At 51.7% G+C, this 18176-nt stretch overlaps 1 protein-coding gene across 6 annotated transcripts in view; it reads left to right on the forward strand.

Annotated features, from left to right (window-relative positions):
* Positions 1-18176, forward strand: part of SIPA1L3 (signal induced proliferation associated 1 like 3) — a 225285-nt gene that overhangs the window by 122799 nt on the left and 84310 nt on the right. For all 6 annotated transcript variants that reach the window (XM_045786053.2, XM_045786088.2, XM_087870714.1 and 3 more), the window contains exons 3-4: positions 6023-7836; positions 11649-11779. In XM_045786053.2, the coding sequence (XP_045642009.2) occupies positions 6327-7836; positions 11649-11779 (1641 nt within the window). In that variant the 5' untranslated portion in view covers positions 6023-6326. The remainder of the gene's footprint in view (positions 1-6022; positions 7837-11648; positions 11780-18176) is intronic.

Consider the following 18176-nt stretch of genomic DNA (forward strand, 5'->3'; position numbering starts at 1 on the left):
TCAGACTCGGTGCCACAACCCTGAACTGACCAGAGTTCTTAGGTCCCACGGAGTCCCCATTGCAGTGACTGGATCACATTTCCATGAAGCAGATGGGGGCACCCTTGGACACAGAAGGCTGCCTAGGAAGGAAGCTTTAGATACCTACCCGCTCCCTCATTCAGAGGCCTGTGAAGGGGCAGCTTGTGCGCACGCGCGTGCACACACACACACACTCCACGCATTACTTTCAGCTTCCTGAGCATGCTTCTTCCCAGGGGCAGACACACTGGGTCTCACCAAGCAAGTGCCACCTACCCATCACAGACCCTGACTGAGCCAGTGCTCTTCCTGATCTGAGTGAGGTTGTCATCCCTCCACTCATTCATTTAGCAGATATTTATTAATGGCCTACTGTGTGTCAGGCCTGTGCTGGAGATGCAGGCAGTAATAGACTCCAGTGCCTCACAAACCTTCCATATGGCTAATAGTTCATTACATGGTAAATTACATACATACGTTGATGCAGGTAACCCCAAAAGAGATATGCTCCGAGAGTGCTCTAAGAGCTCAGGTTGGGGACTGAACAAGGTTCGTGAGAAGGGAAAGGCATGTGGAGAAAGAACTATCTAGGTAAGGGCAAGGGCAATGGGAATGGCCTGTGCAAAGGCCTGAAACAACAGGGAGGATAAGCAGTAAGTGGAACTGAAAGATGGACATTGTGCCCCGGGCTCCCAGAACAAGAAGAAGTGGAAAGGAGCCTTGAGGGGTGAGGTGAGGATTTTGAGTTTTATCCTAAGATTTGAATTTATACTAAGATTCAAATGTGAATATGAATTCTACTGCTTGGAAGAGGGCATTTAGGGAAGCAGAAACAGAGGGAACAGGGAGGCTGTTATGTGGTTTAGCCATCTCCCTTACCTGTGAAATCGTCTGAGTCTCATGGAAGGACGGTTCTGTCGGCTGGGAGTAGAGCGGGCAGAAGGCCCTTGGCCCACCCGTGTTGGACATGAAGAATGACCAAGAAACCTTTGTTGTGTAAGCCCCTGGTATTTGGGGCCCTCTGTTACTGTGGCCCACCCTGACAATTTCTGAGAAGGAACGAGTTTCGTGGATGGGGAGAGATCAGGAGTTCGGGGTGGGAATGGTTAGTTTGCAGTGCCTGTTGACATACATACGTGGTGATGTCAAGTAAGTAGATGGCCTAGAACCCACAGGACCAGCTGGATCTGGAGATATTTTACGGTGTGTCACCAGTGAGAAAAAGGAGAATCGGAGGTCTGGGACTTTGCCCGCTGAGCAACTGGGAGCGCTCGTGCTTGAACTCGGGACCGCCGGACTTCAGGAATGAAGCTTCTGGATCATTCCCAACTCTGCCACCTCGTGGCCATCTGGCCTTAGGCACGTTACCTCATCTGCCCGCTTCAATTTCCGTATGTTAAAATGGAGACAATATCTACTTCACAGAGTTACTGTGAAATTAAGAGAGATAATAGATGTAAAGTGCTTAGAGAAGGACCTGGACCATAGAAGGATCACATTGGTGGTAGCTGCTCTTATAGGTGTTGTTTTGTTATATAATTAAAACATCTAGTGGCGGGAAGTAGAATGAATAGTGGTGGCTTCAGACCCACCTTGACTCAGACTAAAGTGATGACTACAGCCCCCAGATCCCCCCTATTTCAGCCCCTTTCACAAATGGTTCTTCCCTCATGGTCACAAGATGGCCACAGTGATTCCATCCCTCACATCTTTTCAGACTCACGGTAAGAGGGAAAAGCATAGCCTTCAGCCCTAGGACTCTTGGCAATGATGTCACTGGGTCTCACTGGTTCTGAGCAGGTTACATGGTTAGTTCCTGAGCTCAAGAAGGAGCTCCTCCTCTAGCCCACTGGGTGGGAGTCAGAGAAAGCAGGTTCCCAAAGGGAAATCTGGGCTGTTTTTGGAAAAAAGAGTCATAGAGGCCAGGGAAGCAAACCACAAGTGTCTACCACTGGAAGGCTTATGTTTTTCCCTTCTGCTCTGCCCTGGGAGATTCTGGCAGACATCGTGGCTCCTTCACAGAAGAGCAAGGCCCTTTGGAGTCAGAACATTGCGGCTGTGGCACTCACCTGCATGTCTGCTGTTCCAGCCTCCAGGCTTTGGGGGCCTGATAAGGCAGCACCCTCTCAGCTCAGACTTCCCCACCTTCTTCACAAGTGATAGTCTGGGAGCATTTACACAGATACACTATTGGGTACCTGCTCCTCTAACAGACCCTGACATTTTTAGGGAGCCAGTGTGGCCAGCCCAAGAGGTAAGTCTTCACTGGCCTAAGGGCAGTCAGGATAATCCAGATTCTTGGCTTTCCCAGCTTTCCCTGCACCTGGAATGGCCATATGTGACCCCATTCTGGCCAGTGAGGCATCAAAGAAAGTCTGTCGAGGTGTGGGGGGAATGTTCTGGCAAACATTCTACTTCCTGACTAGGGTCAGATGGGTAAGAAGTAAGAACAGCCTTATGTCATCCCTTTCTTTCCCCCCTGCCCATGGTTCAGTGAGAAGCATGGCTGTGGCCGCCAGCTTGCTGCTCTGAGGCCAAAATCCAAAGATGTAGGCCAGCAGCACACTGAGGGAAGCAGAAGATGATGGGGTTGGGAGAGAGAAAGTGCCTGACATCATTCCAGTGGATCAAGAGTGGAGTCACCGTATCTGGCCTCCTCGTGACACAGGGTAATGAGATGTCTTCATTGCCCAAGCCTCCAGTAGATGGGATTCTCTTACTTACAGCCACATGCCTCCCACCTGACTCTCCCACTGCCACTCGCTTCTCGTGCTGCCGGCCCCCACATTTCCCCGTCCACCATCCCCAGCTGCCTTCCTTGTACGCGGCACTGTGCATTCGTCGGGGTCCTCCAGTGCCAGCAGCAGAAGACACGCTTGATGGTCTTGGGCAGAAGCAGAATTTATCAGAGCCTGACAGATCACCAGGAGGCCAGAGGAGCAGGCGTAGAGAACAGGCAGGAGCCAAGGAACACTGAAGAGAAGACACTTGTGCAGAGAGATCAAGCAGCGAACACTCAGCCGCCATGCTTCTGTAATTGGGGGGAGGGAGAAGATACATGAAGGAAGGAACCTAAATGATAGGCGTGGCCAGGAGATAAGCAGTATTCTCCCCATTTTACAGATTGAAACTGAGTCACAGTTTTAGTACAGCCTGTGGCGTACTAGGATCTGAACCCAGGCAGGCTGGCCCTCAGAATGGGGGCTTCCCCATCGGGAAGATGGGGGTGCTCTTCGGAGCAGGGAGCTGGACAGCAGGCAGCTGGAAAGGGACCAGTGTGCAGCAGTCCCCGAATCCCACAGGCTGTGGGTATCACTCAGCCTCTGAGCATCACGGGGAGATTTGGCTACACCTGCTCCGGGAAGGGATCTGTGGAAAGACACCAGGGCCTCAGGAACATCTGTGTGTTTTCACAGAAGAGAGCAAAACAGATGGGGGGTTTCTGACTGAGCTGGAAACAAAATGCCATCAGCAAAGCCCATCTGTCGGGAGGTGCTTGCATAAGCAAGCCAGGGTCACATCTGGGCCACTGGTTTTCCCAGCCAGCCCCAGTGGGGCCTCAGAGAGCTAACCCTCCATGCTCTCCCAGGCTGGCACTCCCAAGGGTGCCCCTGGCCAAGCTGCACACCCCAGTTTGGCCTTGGACCCAGGGCCCAGCAGAGTGTAGGGCAGGCCTTGGGCACTCTTCTCTGGCGAAGCTGCTGGTTGGGCCAGTCACCTGAGATCACAGACCAGCATCCCCTGCCCAAATTTGGCCCACATTCTTATTTTGTTGACCCTTACTTGGTTTTTGTTGGTAACGTTCTTGAGTATTTATTTATTGACTAGAAGTACACGCAGGTAATTCCGAAGGTCGCCAGTGGTGTACGATGAAAAGAAAGGCTCCTTCCTTCCCCTACTTTCAAGACACAGCAGTATCTCACCTCCTCATGGGGTGGGGGATCAGGAATAAATAAATGAGTATATTCAGAAGTACTAAGGAACAGAGTGCAGCAAGAGAGAGGGCTGGATGTGGGGGAAAGAGACGTAGTTCCCCTTCCCAGAGGCAACAACTGTTAGTTTCTTGAAAATCCTTGTAGCTCTCTTCTCTGCATGGTAGTTGGTTGTCATTGCTGCTGTTATTTTTGTTTTTCAAACTGGGAAAAGTTGCATACAATTCAAGATTTCTGATTTCTATTTAAAAATCTAATGATCTGGCATTCACATTCCCACAAAGCTTGGTCTCCGGAGCTGAGGCCCACCTGCCTCTGTAGAAATGCCTCTGCTGGGACGCCTGGGTGGCTCAGTCGATTAAGGGTTCTGGGATCGAGCCCCACATCAGGCTCTCTGCTCAGCAGGGCGTGTGCTTCTCCCTCTGCCCCTGACCCCTGCTCGTGCTTTCTCTCAAATAAGTAAATAAAATCTTTTTAAAAAAGAAAGAAAGAAAAAGAAAGAAATGCCTCTGCTGTCTTGCTCACCCAGCCTCACCTGGCCTTGCTTCTGTCTCCCTTAACCAACCCAGCCCTGGGAGCTTTCTACTTCCCTCCCCCTTCTCTGCTTCCTCCCCTGTGTGCCTCTCTGCTACAGCTTCGAGGGTGCTCCCTTGAGAACTAGGAAGAGGTGTGTACTCTTGCTCCCCACTCCTCCCTTTCCCTGACTTCTGATTCTTACTTTCTCAGATGTTATAGGCTTGCCTCACTGTTTTGCTCCATGAATCTGCTTCATGTTGCCCCCTGGTTCTCTCTCTGCCAGCTTGTTCCGTACCTATGGACATGAGTTAGGAAATGTTCCCTACGCGCACGCGCATGCACACACACACGCGCGCGCACACACACACACACATGCACCCACTGCCTTCCCCTTCATCGGGAAGCACCATTAGTCCTTGGTGGGCTTCTCTTTATAGGGAAGGCTTCACTGAAGAATTGACATCATGCAAGGGACCCAGCCTAGTGAAGAACCAAAGGAAGCATATCCCGATATCCTAGTGGGGTTTGGTATGTCAGCAGAACAGAAAAAAAGGGCCAGTGTGATGGGATGAAGAGAGGCATCAGGGAGACTGGCAGGGGCCAGAGCTTGTGGGGCTTGTGGGCCAGCAGAAGAATTTGGGTTTTATTCTAATGCAGTAAGGAGCCACTGGGGAGATCTCAGCAAGGAAGTGACAGGAGCTGACTTACTGGCTCATGGTATCTATTAATCACATAGAATTCTAGAATCATCCCCTCCCCCAAATCTACCAGTATTCATGGTGACTCATCTGTCATTTTTACTTCCTTTCTGACGGGGTGGCTGGCCAGGCAGACTGCAGGACAGATAGACAGCAGTCCAGCCTCTACCTACAGGACTCACAGGGGGCAGAGGAACGTGTTTAATGACACCACAAGGGAAAAGGCAGCCAGATCCTGAAAGTGGAAAACGCCATGGGATGAGTGACCTCATTCCTTCCACAAGTGAGCAGCATCACAATGAAGGTGATGGGCGTAAGGGAGACATTATAGAAGAGACTTATGAAATGTATCTGCCAAAGTAGAGTAGGGATCTTGTTTGGATCCTGATTTGAACAGACCAACTCTTTTATAAAAGACACCTTTGAGACAATGGGGGAAATGTAATGCAGATATGGGGTATTACATAATATTAAAGAATTCTTGTTAAGGAAAAAAACACTTGTTGATCTATATGGGTGTGATAAAAGGTATCGTGGTTAATTTTTAAAGACCTTAACTGCTGGATATATAAGCTTAAGTTTTTACAGGTGAAATGAGCTGATACCTGGGATATATTCTAAAATATTCTGTCAAAAGTGTAGGAGTGGGGGAATAGATGAAACAGGAATGGGGAATAGTTACCGGTTGTTGAAGCTGCTGGGGCGCTCATCATGCTCTTCTCTGCTTGGAGTATGTTTGAAAATTTCCATAATAAGCAAGTTCTTTAAATGAGTATAAAGCTGCCACACACAGAAAAAGTCTTTCTCTGGGAACAGTAACATCGTATCTGACCTTTGCCTTCTCTCCTTTTTCAGCATGGCGGGGAAGACAGCCCTACAGCCTGCCAGCCCTCACCCACGTCTGCTGCCTGCTCTGTCCTGCTGAGCCAGACTGGAGACCCCAGGACAGCACCTGCCTCCTGAGGTTGTCCTGGCTCAGTTGTCCACAGCGATGGTGGAGAACTGGACTCCACAGGCTCACAACCTTCCCATCAGGCTTCAGGGGCCAGCATCCTTCATCCTGGGACTGGCGGCCCTGAACAATGGCTGAGGGCCAGGGGACCCCATAAAGTCACTCCACAGCTCACAGTGGCCAGAAGCACTCCAGTGCCCGTGGACTATGACCACCTATCGGCCCATTCCCAATGATGGTGTGGACCTGGCAGCCAGTTGTGGGGCCAGGGGGGCCGATGTCCTCCCAGGGCCGCACACAGGGGACTATGCTCCCATGGGATTCTGGGTCCAGAACGGCAGCATGCCCCAGCCCATTGGTGAGAGCCCAGTCAGCGCCACCACCCGCCCCAGTCCCACCACCCCCGCAGTGCCCAAGATGGGTGTGCGTGCAAGAGTGGCCGACTGGCCGCCCAAGCGGGAGGCCCTGAGAGAGCAGAACAACCCAAGCCCCTCCCAGGACACAGATGGCACGAAGGCCACAAAGGTGGCCCATTCCATGAGGAGCATACAGAACGGACAGACCCCTGTTAGCACCCCGGCTTCCTCAGGGCCCAAAGCCTTCCACCGACTCTCCAGGAGAAGGTCTAAAGATGTGGAATTCCAGGACGGGTGGCCCCGGTCCCCTGGCAGGGCCTTCCTCCCTCTGCGGCACCGCAGCAGCAGCGAGATCACCCTCAGCGAGTGTGACGTGGAGGACACAGGGGAGCCTCGGGGGCCCCGGCACTCGGGGGTCCTGCCCCTGTTCCGGGAGTACGGGAGCACGTCCTCCATCGATGTGCAGGGCGTGCCCGAGCAGAGCTTCTTTGACATTCTCAACGAGTTTCGCAGCGAACAGCCGGAGGCCGCGGGCCCCCAGCACCTCAGCGAGCTGCTCCAGACCGACGCCAGCCCCCACGTCCCGGGGGGCGGCGGCGGAGCCAAGGGGGACCCCCGCAACGGCCAGCCCGCCAAGGACAGCCTCCTGGGGCCCCAGCCCGCCAAGGAGAAGGAGAAAGCCCGCAAGAAGCCGGCGCGCGGCCTTGGTGGCGGGGACGCCACGGACTCGTCCATCTTCCGGAAGCTGAGGAGCGGGAAGGCGGACGGCGAGATGGGCCGCGCCCTGGGGGAGGCCGAGGAGGGCCGGAGCCCCCCGGAGGCCGGCCGCCCGTGGGTCTGCCAGAAGAGCTTCGCCCACTTCGACGTGCAGAGCATGCTGTTCGACCTCAACGAGGCGGCCGCCAACAGGGTGGCCCCGGCGCAGCGGCGCAACACCACCACGGGCGCCTCGGCCGCCTCCGCCACGGCGGCCCTCTCGGCGTCGCGGGCGCACGGCCTGGGCGGCCTGGACGCCGCCTTCCCCAGCACGGAGGACCTGAACTGCAAGGAGAACCTGGAGCAGGACCTGGGCGACGACAACAGCAACGACCTGCTGCTCAGCTGCCCGCACTTCCGCAACGAGATCGGCGGCGAGTGTGAGCGCAACGTGAGCTTCTCGCGGGCGGCCGTGGGCTCCCCGGGCGGCGGCGGCGAGGGCCGGTCAGCCGAGCCCGCGCTCAGCGCCCACCGCACCAACGCCAGCATCTCGGTGCTGGAGGTGCCCAAGGAGCAGCAGAGGACGCAGAGCCGCCCGCGGCAGTACAGCATCGAGCACGTGGACCTGGGCGCCCGCTACTACCAGGACCACTTCGTAGGCAGAGGTGACGGGCCGCAGCTTGTCCCCGGGGCTCCCGCTGCGTGTGCCTTCCCTGTGTGCCGGGTCCCTGCCTCCCAGGCCCCGAGGATGCAGCACCTGGAGGGGGTTGAGGATGCAGTGAGCGGGGCCCCATCCGGCACTTAGCTAGGGCCAAACTCGCCAAAGCCTGGAGCCACAGGAGACGATAGGCATTTATTTAGTAACACTGTGCTCCATTCAGCTATGTGCCAGGCACTTTCTAGAGCCTGGGGATATGGTACTGAGCAGTTTAAAACTAAGATCTTGTCTTCCTAGCACTTAAGCAGGGGTAAGACAGTAAAACTAAATTAGTGTGTAAAATATATAAGGTGTCCTAGGGTGGCAAGTGCTGTGGAGAAAAGTAAAGCAGGGAGAGGGAAATAGCGTCCAGGTCAGAGGCTGCATTTTCAATAGGGAATGGCCTGGGAGGGCCTCCTACGTAGGTGTCATTTGAGTACCGGGCTGAAGGAGGGAGCTGTGTGGAGATTGGGAACAGTGTTCCGGCGCAGGGAAGATCAAGACAATAGTTTTGAAACACTAAAGGAGGAGGAAGGAGGCCAGTGTTGCTGGGACAGAGTGACTGAGGGAGAGTGGAAGGAGCTGGCAGAGAGGTGACAGGGACAAATTGTGTGGGACTTTGTGGGCCATGGTGAGGACTCTCACCTGTACCCTGAGTGAGATGGAGCCACGAGAGAGTTCTGAGCAGTCGAGGGCCCTCATCTGACTCAGATGTTCACAACCTCCCTCTGGGGGACAGACGTGGGGGGATTGGGAAGCAGGGAAACCAGGGGGGAGGCTGCTGCACTATTCAGGCAGGAGATGATGATGGACAAGTCTAGGTTGGGAGCCCATGCATGGGGGAAAAGCTGGCAGGTTCTGGATCCCCTTTGAAGGTGGAGCTGTTGATGTTGCAAAGGTGTTAACACCAGGGAGAGATGGGCTTCCTACATCTCTAGGTTTGTCGGTGCCAGTGGGACAATTGCAGGAGGCAGCATAGCCTAGTGCAGAGACCACAAAGCCCGGCAGCTACATTAGGGGCCAGGCAGGGACTGAGCAAAGGGCAGCTCCTGCTCAGCTCCATCTCACTGTAGGCATGCAGGAAATGCAGGCAAGCCCAGTGTTGCCAGCCTTTCCGATTTTTGCAGATTCTCCTGAAATTAAATTTTGTTCCTCTTTTTTTTAAATGGATTCTCCTAATTTTAAATGCTGACAGCTGTATTGATTTGGAATTGCTTATAACTACCAGTGACAGACTTTAACTACATAGATGTTTATTTCTCTGATATAAAGAAGTCTGGAGGTCAGCAGCCCAGGGCTGGTATGGTTTCTCCTCAGCATCAGAGGAGTGCCAACCTTAGCGCGTGGCCTCCAGCCCCCAGAGTAGTCTCCTGGTCCAAGATGGCTGTTGCAGCTCCAGCTGTTGCATCCATGTTTCCAGGCAAAGAAAAAGAGGAAAGGGTAAGGGCAAAAAGACAGATCTCCTGTCAAGTCAGCCCCCTTTAAAGAGCTTTCTCATAAGCCCCATCCAACCACAGCTGCTTATTGACCACTTCTGTCTACAAGGCAGGCTGGGAAATACAGGTTTTTAGCTAGACAAATCTCCTCTCTTTTCCTCCCCTAAGAGTAGAGGGTTTTTCTTGAAAAGGAGAAAGGGAAGAATAGAATGGGTAGGCAGCTAGTACTCCACAGCAGCTAGTTAAAAAAATCTTTTTAAACCAGTTTCCTAGTCAAACCTAACAAAACATGAACTAAGTCATTCCGTGGGACTCAGAGTGTGCGCACTGTCTGGAGCTCCAGTGTTTCGAGTCAGACAGCCCTGGGTTTGGGGTGTCTGTGTCATAGCTTATTAGCTGGGTGACACGTTTCACTCACTGGGCTCTGTATCCTCATGTTAGGAATGTTGGGACGATTGTAGAAGCATCATATGCCCCAAAACAGAAAGACACAGAAATTGAAAATAGGAGGATGGGGCGGAAAGTTCCAGGCAGTTGCTAACCTGGAGAAAAGAAACTCGAATAGTTATGAACCTTTGTGCACCTGGCACCCTGAGTTAGGGGATAAATAAATTAAAAACTGACAAGGTTACAGGGAGAAGTAAACAAATCCACAATCAGTGGGAGACGCTGACAGGGTCTCTCTGAAAGTGACAGATTTAGTAGTCAAAAAAATAAGGCTGAAGAGGATTTGAATAACTCAAATAATCACATTTATATATATATTATTATTATATTATATCATATTATACTATATTATATATATATTATATATAAATGTAGATCAGGTTTTGATTGGGTTATTAATTATATATGTTTTGTTATAGATATATAATTAATTATTAATTTTGTACCTAAGCAACAGAGAACATGTTCTTTTCAATTCACACATGAAAATACCTACATGAAAGACTGTGCTGAGGATCATATAAGATTGTACATTAAAACAGTTCTTCATCGTGCGGTAGTAAGTACTTGTCATGGAGCTTCAAAAAAAAAAAGGCGTTTCCTTTCAAAAGTGGACTTCTTTGGAGCCCTAGAAGCTTATAAATAAATTACTCATTGGTCATTGTTTATTGAGTGCCTGTGGTATGCCAGGGCTGCAAGGTGCTGGGTATGCATTGGTGGAAAATAAAACAAACCCGTACAGCTGTTTCAGGAATGAACCGCTATGTGTGGAGCAGATAATCCTGCTGTTCTCTGACCAGCTGCAGAGATGGTTTAACTGGGTGCCATTAATTAACACACATTATTTGGGCCTTAGGTAAGCCTTTGATTCACTAAGAGCACTTCGTGAGAACAGGAACCATCAGTTAAACATTCAGAGCATTGGGATGGGAAGGAATTCCTGGCGATGGTTAGATGTTGACCTCGTGGACTTGAGTTAAGGCAGACTGCTGGTGGATATCTGCCACAAGCAGGAAATACTTGGGTTATACATCGGGGAAAAACTGTTTGCCTGGAGGGATTATAAAATAGCAGCATGTTTAGAGAAAGGGGGAGACAGCTGTTATTTAGGGAAGAGAAGAAGAGACTTGCTCTGTGATTCAAAGGTTCTATCACTGTAAGGAAAGAGTAGTTTAAGTGTCCTAGGTGTTATAGAAACATGGCTGGATAAAGGTGATGCTTAGGGGCTTGAATCATGGTCCCTTTTCTCTGACAAACATCATGCCCTGGGATGATAATAGCATTTCTTTCGTGCTTACTGTGTCCCCAGCCCTGTGCTAAGTGCTTCACGCTTAATAACCTATTTAATCTTGACAACCATGCCGGGAGGTGGGTCCATCCTTACTGATCCCGTTTTGCTCACAAGAACGCTGTGGAGCACTTTGACCTGGGCCATTCGTCTAACCTAGTGGCAGACCCCGGATTTGAGCCCGGCGAGCGGCTCTCCAGAATAGAATCTTAACCACTTCACGGGGCTAATCGGTAGCTAAGCCAACAACGAACATTTGCAAATCTGGGATAATCATAACAAGGCTGGGTTTTTACATGCCAGACACGGTGCTAAGCATTTAATATTTATAGCTTCATTTCACCCTCACATCCACTCAATGAGTTACATCAGTGGGTAGCATCAGAGCCCCCCATTGCTCAGATGAGGGAACTGAGGCTCGGAAGAGTTCTGTGACTTGGCAGACGTGGCACAGTCAGGTCTTGAGGTCCGTCTATCAAGCGTGGCCGTGACCAGGCAGGTTGGTGTGAGCAGGATCCCACGGGTCACCTAAGAACCTGCCCCAGGCATGGCACATCACCCCTCCTTCCCAGAGAGCTTACTCTGAACTCCTCCTCTCTTCTCTCTCAGAACATGCCAATTACTTTGGTGTGGACGAGAAGTTGGGGCCAGTGGCGGTGAGCATCAAGCGGGAGAAGTTGGAGGACCACAAGGACCACGGGCCTCAGTACCAGTACAGAATCATCTTCCGGACCCGCGAGGTAGGTCTTGTCACTGTTGTTAGTCTGCACCGGGTTTTGCGGGCAAGTGCTTCCCCAGCTACATCTCAGTTAAGCCTCCCAGTAACCTCCTGAGGGCAGTTCTGGTAGTCCCTCCATTTTACAGAAGAGAAAACTAAGACTCGGAGAAATTCAGTGACTTGTATGGGATCAGTGAATAAGGAGCCAGGCCAGGATTGGAATCTTGGAGAGCCCAAGATTGTTACCTGTGCAAGAGATTCACTCTGGTTAGCATAAGAAACAAAGGGAGAGCTATAAGGGATTCTTTCAGGATCATGAGATATCCTCAGAATGGAAAGAATTAAGGCAGCAAGCCTCGGGCAAGACAGGAATTGGGGAATCTCAGCCATAGCAGGCACTGCTGTCGACACCGTTCAGCTCAAAACACTCCCAGTGATTTCCAGTCTGAGTAGAGAAACCCGTTGTCCTGGTTTGGTCACAGGTCTTCACCTAGATTAAATATCAGCTGTGGCTAGGGAATGAGGCCTGCTGGGGGCACCCTACTCAATTAGGACTCTGAATTGTAATTGACAGAAATCTGTTTCTAACTGGTTTAAGCCAGAAATAGAATTCTTTGGTTCATATAACTGCAAATCCAGAGTAGGACTGGCTTCAGGCATAGCTGGATCCAGGCACTCAAATGTTGTCACCAGAATTCTGCCCCTTAACCGCTCTGCTCCTCTAAGCTCTGTTTCTTTTCTGCGTTGTGAATGTCATTTTCTTCTCTTCTGCCACCAGCAAGCTCTCTCCATGTCATGGGAAAATGAGACTGGCGGCTCAGCTCTTCTGCATCTTTATACGTTCTCCTCCACAGGGAAGAGACACTTGCTGCCAGATCGGTGGGGAGGACTGTGATTGGCTCTGCTTGGATCATATGTGCTCCGCTGGGTCTGGGGGCAGGGCAGGACACTGTGATGACAGTTCCATCAGAGCCACCTGGAGAAGGCAGCCGGGGAGTTCTTCTGCCAAAAGAGGGGAGCTAGGCCTGCAAAAACACTAGAGACTTCCAAAAGACCCAAGTGAGGACAACCTTTCCAAAAAGGGGGTGGAAGTCAGCTGGACAGGCCCCCAAAATGGGTCTCCCGCAGCCCTGCATTGCCCCATCCCCCTTGTTCTTGGCCTTTGCCCAGACATGGGGACCCAGCAGGCTGCCGCCGCCAGGGGCTTTGGGTGTGGGGCCAGCCGAGCCTGGACGTCATCCAGACTGACAGATGCTGTACCGAGGGCCCCATCCCCTCAGTAAGACCCTCTCACTGAGGAGGAATGGGATGACACAGAGGCTTTGTGGCAGCTTAGAGGAGGCAGCCCCCAAACCTCATGCCCCAGACCACAGGTGGTCACCAGCCCCTCTATCTCCCAGCCTCCTCCCCCTCTCCTCACCTTTATGGCCAGATGAGCATCAGGCAGAATGTGAGGTGACAGCTCACATTGCATCAGATTGTGTCATGACATCCAGGGAACTGCTGGGTGAAATGACAACAATCAAACACAAATAATATTATAATTACTGTTATGTTGCCGATCTCCTTAACATTGTGTCACGTATTAGCTTTACCCTTTATGTATATTCATGCACTTAAATGTCATGACAGTTCCATGAAGGCACCGTTAGCCTCATTTCCGGAAGACGAAATAGGCTCAGAGAGGTTAAGGGACTTGCCCAAAGCAGCCTCCGGTAGGCGGCAGGGCAAAGAGTCCGCCTGTTCTCTAGCCCCAGCTCAGCTGCCTCTGGGATTCCACTGACTTGGCTCAGACTGCCCGGCAGACCCATTGCTGAGTTACAAACTCACCTCAGTGCCAGCGCTTTGGTGGTGGTGTTTTTTATTAATAAAAGTGGAATATGTAGAATGAATTTTTTAAAAACCAGCCTGCATTGCGCATACCAGGGCTCCTGAGACTTGGGTGAAGGGATGCTGGGTTGAGATATAATATTTTTGCTGTGTTTCCTATTCAAGAAGTTTGAACCAGCTTAGGGCCGTGCCGCCTTGCACCTGCTTCCGTCCACTTCCGAGCCCCAACACCCACAAAACTAGCCTCCAGTCCTCCCCAGGGTGGGCACGAGGCTCGTGAGGCTTAGGGCCACAGGTCTGGGATTCATCCACTCCGCAGAGGTTCTCTCGGGACCACTGTCTGCCAGCCCTGTGCTGGGCACTGAGGACACATGGTGAATAAGGCAGCAGAGATGTTTGTGGGACCGCAGTCTTGTGGGGGAGGTAGACAGTACACACATACTTCAGTAAATTATACAATGTGGCAGGTGGTGACAAGGTAGAAAGTAAAGGAAGAGCTAGGAAGTATGAGGGGTGGTTTGATTTTTAGGCAGAATGGTCAAGGGAGGTCTCACTGGGAGGATAACTTTTGAGTAATGACCTGAAGGAGATGAGAGAAGGAGCCATGTGGACATCTGGAACAAGAGCATTCTGGGCAAAGGGAACAGCCAGTGCAAAGGTCCAGAGGCAGGACCATGTCTGGCACATTGGAGACCTGGTATGGATTCCTATTTTGGCCACTCACCAGCTGTGAGCATGGGTACCTGGCTTCTCCTCTCAGAGCCTCCGTTTCCCCCTTGCGAATCCCAGTCTCACAGGACTGTGGTGTGGACCCTGCGAGGTTACACATACAGGCAGTGCCAGCACTCAGGAGAGCCGAGTGAAGTTAGTTGGCAGGGTGTCTCCATCTCCTGTCCCCTCGTCACATTCGAGGCAGGGCCTTTTTCTTTCCCTACATGCATGCAGGCCACCCACCGACTCAGCCTTGAGCCCTACTCCTTGTGGAGCTGCCCTGCTGGGCACTTGGGCCCGAGGACCTCCTCATCTGGGGTTGAAGGAGGGCAGCAGCCAGCAAGGTTTGCCTTGCCTCTTCCTCGAGCCCTTCCTGTGGCAGCGGCAGGGAGGACGGTCCCACAGTCAGCAGCAATAATAGCTAACACTCTCAGCACGTGTTCTTGCTGGACACTGTCCTAAGTGTTGCATCAGTCTCATGATGTGCTTCCCATTGTTCCCATTGTGCAGATGAGGATAGGAGGTTGAGGCCCAGAGAGAGAATCATTTGTCAGGGTCCCCAGTGGCAGAGCCGGCTTGTGGACCCAGGCTGCCCAGGGCCCAAGCCCATGCTCTTAACCACTCGGCACCCTGCCTGTTGGGTTGAATTTGAATTCTGGCTCTGGGAGTAGACAGCCCTGGGTTCGATCCAGCTCTGCCACTCACTGGCCATGTGACCTTGGACAGATGGCTTTGCCTCTGGGTTCCTCAGTTTCTCCATCTGTAAATAGGCTTTGTGCTGTTTGCTCCCCGTCTCCAGGAACGGCAGAAGGTTCTCTTGGACCGGCGTACAAGGCTGCAGGGCAGTGAGTGCCCTGGCTGTCACTGTCCCCCACGAGGTCCGAGGGCCATGCTGGGGAGCGAGGGTTGAGCTTACAGGCAGAGTGCTGTCCTCCTTCCACATGCACAGACCTCAGGCTCCCGTAAACCAAGGTGTGGGGTCCAGAGTGAAGGGCTCAGACTGTTTTCCAAGCCAGCAGGCCGGCCCGCCCCAGATGGCCACCCCCGGCCGCCAAGCAGACAGTCAAGTGGGCCCCCATCTCCCAGCAGATGGGAAGCACTGAGCTTCCCGCCAGGGCAGGAACAGACTTGGAGCTGGGCCTTGGCACCACACGCCTGACCGTCAGCCCCTGCCCCCACCCCAGCCCAGACAGGATGAACCCTGGGCCAAGGCTGCCCTGTCCCGAGCCCATTGCTGGCCTCTCTCTCTCAGGACACAGGGAACCCCAGCCAGCCAGGGATGGTCTAGCCTCCTGACCCAGCAGGTTCCCCTTAGCCCAGAAAGCATGAGTTTTTGATAGGCTTTGGTTTCGTTAGGGTTAGAGGTTTGGACTTTTCTTTTTAATTTAAAAAGTAACAGTCACTCATTAAGAATTTGATGAATGTCCACGAAGCATGGGACAGGGCAGGGCCTCCCCCTGAAGGGGCGCCTGGGTGGCTCAGTCAGTTAAGCATCTGCCTTCAGCTCAGGTCATGATCCCAGGGTCCTGGGATTGAGTCCCACATCGGGCTCCCTGCTCAGCGGTGAGTCTGCCTCTCCCTCTCCCTCTGCTGCTCCCCCTGCTTGTGCTTGCTCTCTCTCTGCCAAGTAAATAAGTAAAATCTTTTTTAAAAAAGAATTTAAGTACATAAGGATACAAAGTAGAAAAGGGAGAGTCTCCTCTATTAAGTGAAAAAAGCAAGGAGCAACAGCGTATTGACTAGGACCTCATTTGTGTTCAGTGGGTACCTCTGATTGTGTGTGTTTCTGGAAATAATCTCCAAAGCATATTGTTAAATGGGGAGAAAAGCCAACTGTATTTTCCTGTTAAAGGTTAAAACTATGCATATGGCTTTGTACAAACACATTTGACATGTGCGTATACATAATAATGGCTAACACACGTATTGAGCGCTCCCTGTATGCCAGACACAATGCGGAGTGCTGCACATGGACTATCTTATTGAATCTTTACAACTCTTGGAGGTAGGTGCTTTATCCCCATTTTATAGATGAGGAAACAGGCACAGAGAAATTAAGCAACTTGCCCAGGGTCACACAGCCAGGGAAGGGGTAGAGTCAGGATTTGAACCCAGGCAGACAGACTCCTCAGTAACCTCCCAGCAAACATTCCTGACAGGTGCACCCACCGCTCAGCAGAGAAGGGGATGCATCTGAGTCAGAAGCCAACATTGAACAACTTGTGCAAATCGAAATCTCCTGGCTTACATGGCCTTGAGACCTTCTTGCGGCTCACTTGACTGGTTATCCTCTGTGAAATGATGACAGGTGTCATTGAGGGTGAGATCACACAGGACCTTGCAGGCTGAGCAGGGTATATAGATTTTATTTGGAGAGAGATGGGAAGCCACTAGCCCATTCTGCGCAGAGGAGAGGCGTGGTCTGACTCAAGCTGCTGCGGGAAGAATGGATCGGGTGGTGGCGGGGGGGCAGCAGGGGGACCAGGAGGAGGGCTGTTATCACAGGCCAGGTAGGTGATGATGGTGGACAGGACCAGGTGGAGGTTAGAGATGGCTGGCCCCTCCTTGCATCCTGCCAGTGCCCTACTTATTATCCCCAGCAGAAAAGGAGAAGTTGGGAGCTTTTCAGGTCGTGGCTTTTGGTCCAGTCTTCAGAGCCAGAATATAACGGGAGGCCACCTGTCTCTAGTGCGGGAGAAAGAATGAGGTGCAGGACCACGCTTCCCCTTGGGCCCAGCAGAGGGCGCTGCGGGCCAGCGTCAGCAGGATATAAAAACACTGATCCTGTTGGTGCATTCATTAAAATCTACAGTCCCAGGGCCGCCCAGACCAGCAGGGCCACCCAGACCAGCAGGGCAAAGCACCGTCATCATTGCTTTTCATGATCTTTTTTCAAGATCATGATAAGAGAGACTTGTCTATTAATTACTGGGGCCAGAACTGGGAACTCCCAAACACGAGATCATTCCGTTCCTTCTGTGTACGCCTCTTGCCCAGGTCCTGTTTGGAAAGGGTGGGCTGTATGCTTAGAGGCAATGTCATGACACATTGTTTTTGCCACCTCTGTGTCAACATGTTGACTTAGGGCCAGCATGTTTTCCAGTTAACACTGATCCTCCTTAGTCTTTAAACCATAGTCTCAAGTGTGTTCTGGGTGCTTGTAGCAGTCCCCTCAAGGAGGATGTTTTTCCTGGTATTGCTGCAGACCCCCCCGTTGTGCTGTTTTGGGGGACTGGAGCTGCAGGGCCTGGCCCTGCCCATGGCATCACCTGATGGCCAGCTCACATTGTGAATAGAAGCCAGAGCTGGTGTAACGGGGACATGAAGCAGCGGGAGGTATCAGGGCTAGCGGGGTGTAAATTGGTACAACCACTTGGAAAACTTCAGTAAAATTAAAGATTAACATGCCCGGTGACTCAGCAGTTGCTCTCCTAGGTATAAACGCAAAAGAAAATGTGTTCGTGTGCACCAAGAGGTGCTTCTGTGAGTGTTCCTAACAGCAGCGCTCGTAGTTGTCCACCACTGGAAGCAGTTTCTGTGCTCCACAGTAGAATGGATTGGATCCATCGTGGCAAAACATCAGCTTCTCACAGCAACGTGGTCGAATCTCATATCCATGGCCTTGAGAGAAAAAATCCAGATATAAAAGAATACAAACTGCATGAAGCTCAAAAACAGGCAGAAATAAATTATGGAGTTAGAAGTTGGGGTAGAGTTGGCTTTGGGGAGGAGGGAAGAGGTTTCAGGGGGCTGAAAATATTTATTTTTTGATTTGGTGGTGATTACCTAGGTGTTTGCTGGGTGATAATTCCTTTAGCTATGCTTACATATGTTGTGTACTTTTCTGTATGTGGATAATGCTTCACAGTAAAAAAAAA

This window comes from Ursus americanus, chromosome 21 (assembly GCF_024610735.1).
Source record: "Ursus americanus isolate L20-20 chromosome 21, mUrsAme1.1.p, whole genome shotgun sequence".
Lineage (NCBI taxonomy): Eukaryota > Metazoa > Chordata > Mammalia > Carnivora > Ursidae > Ursus > Ursus americanus.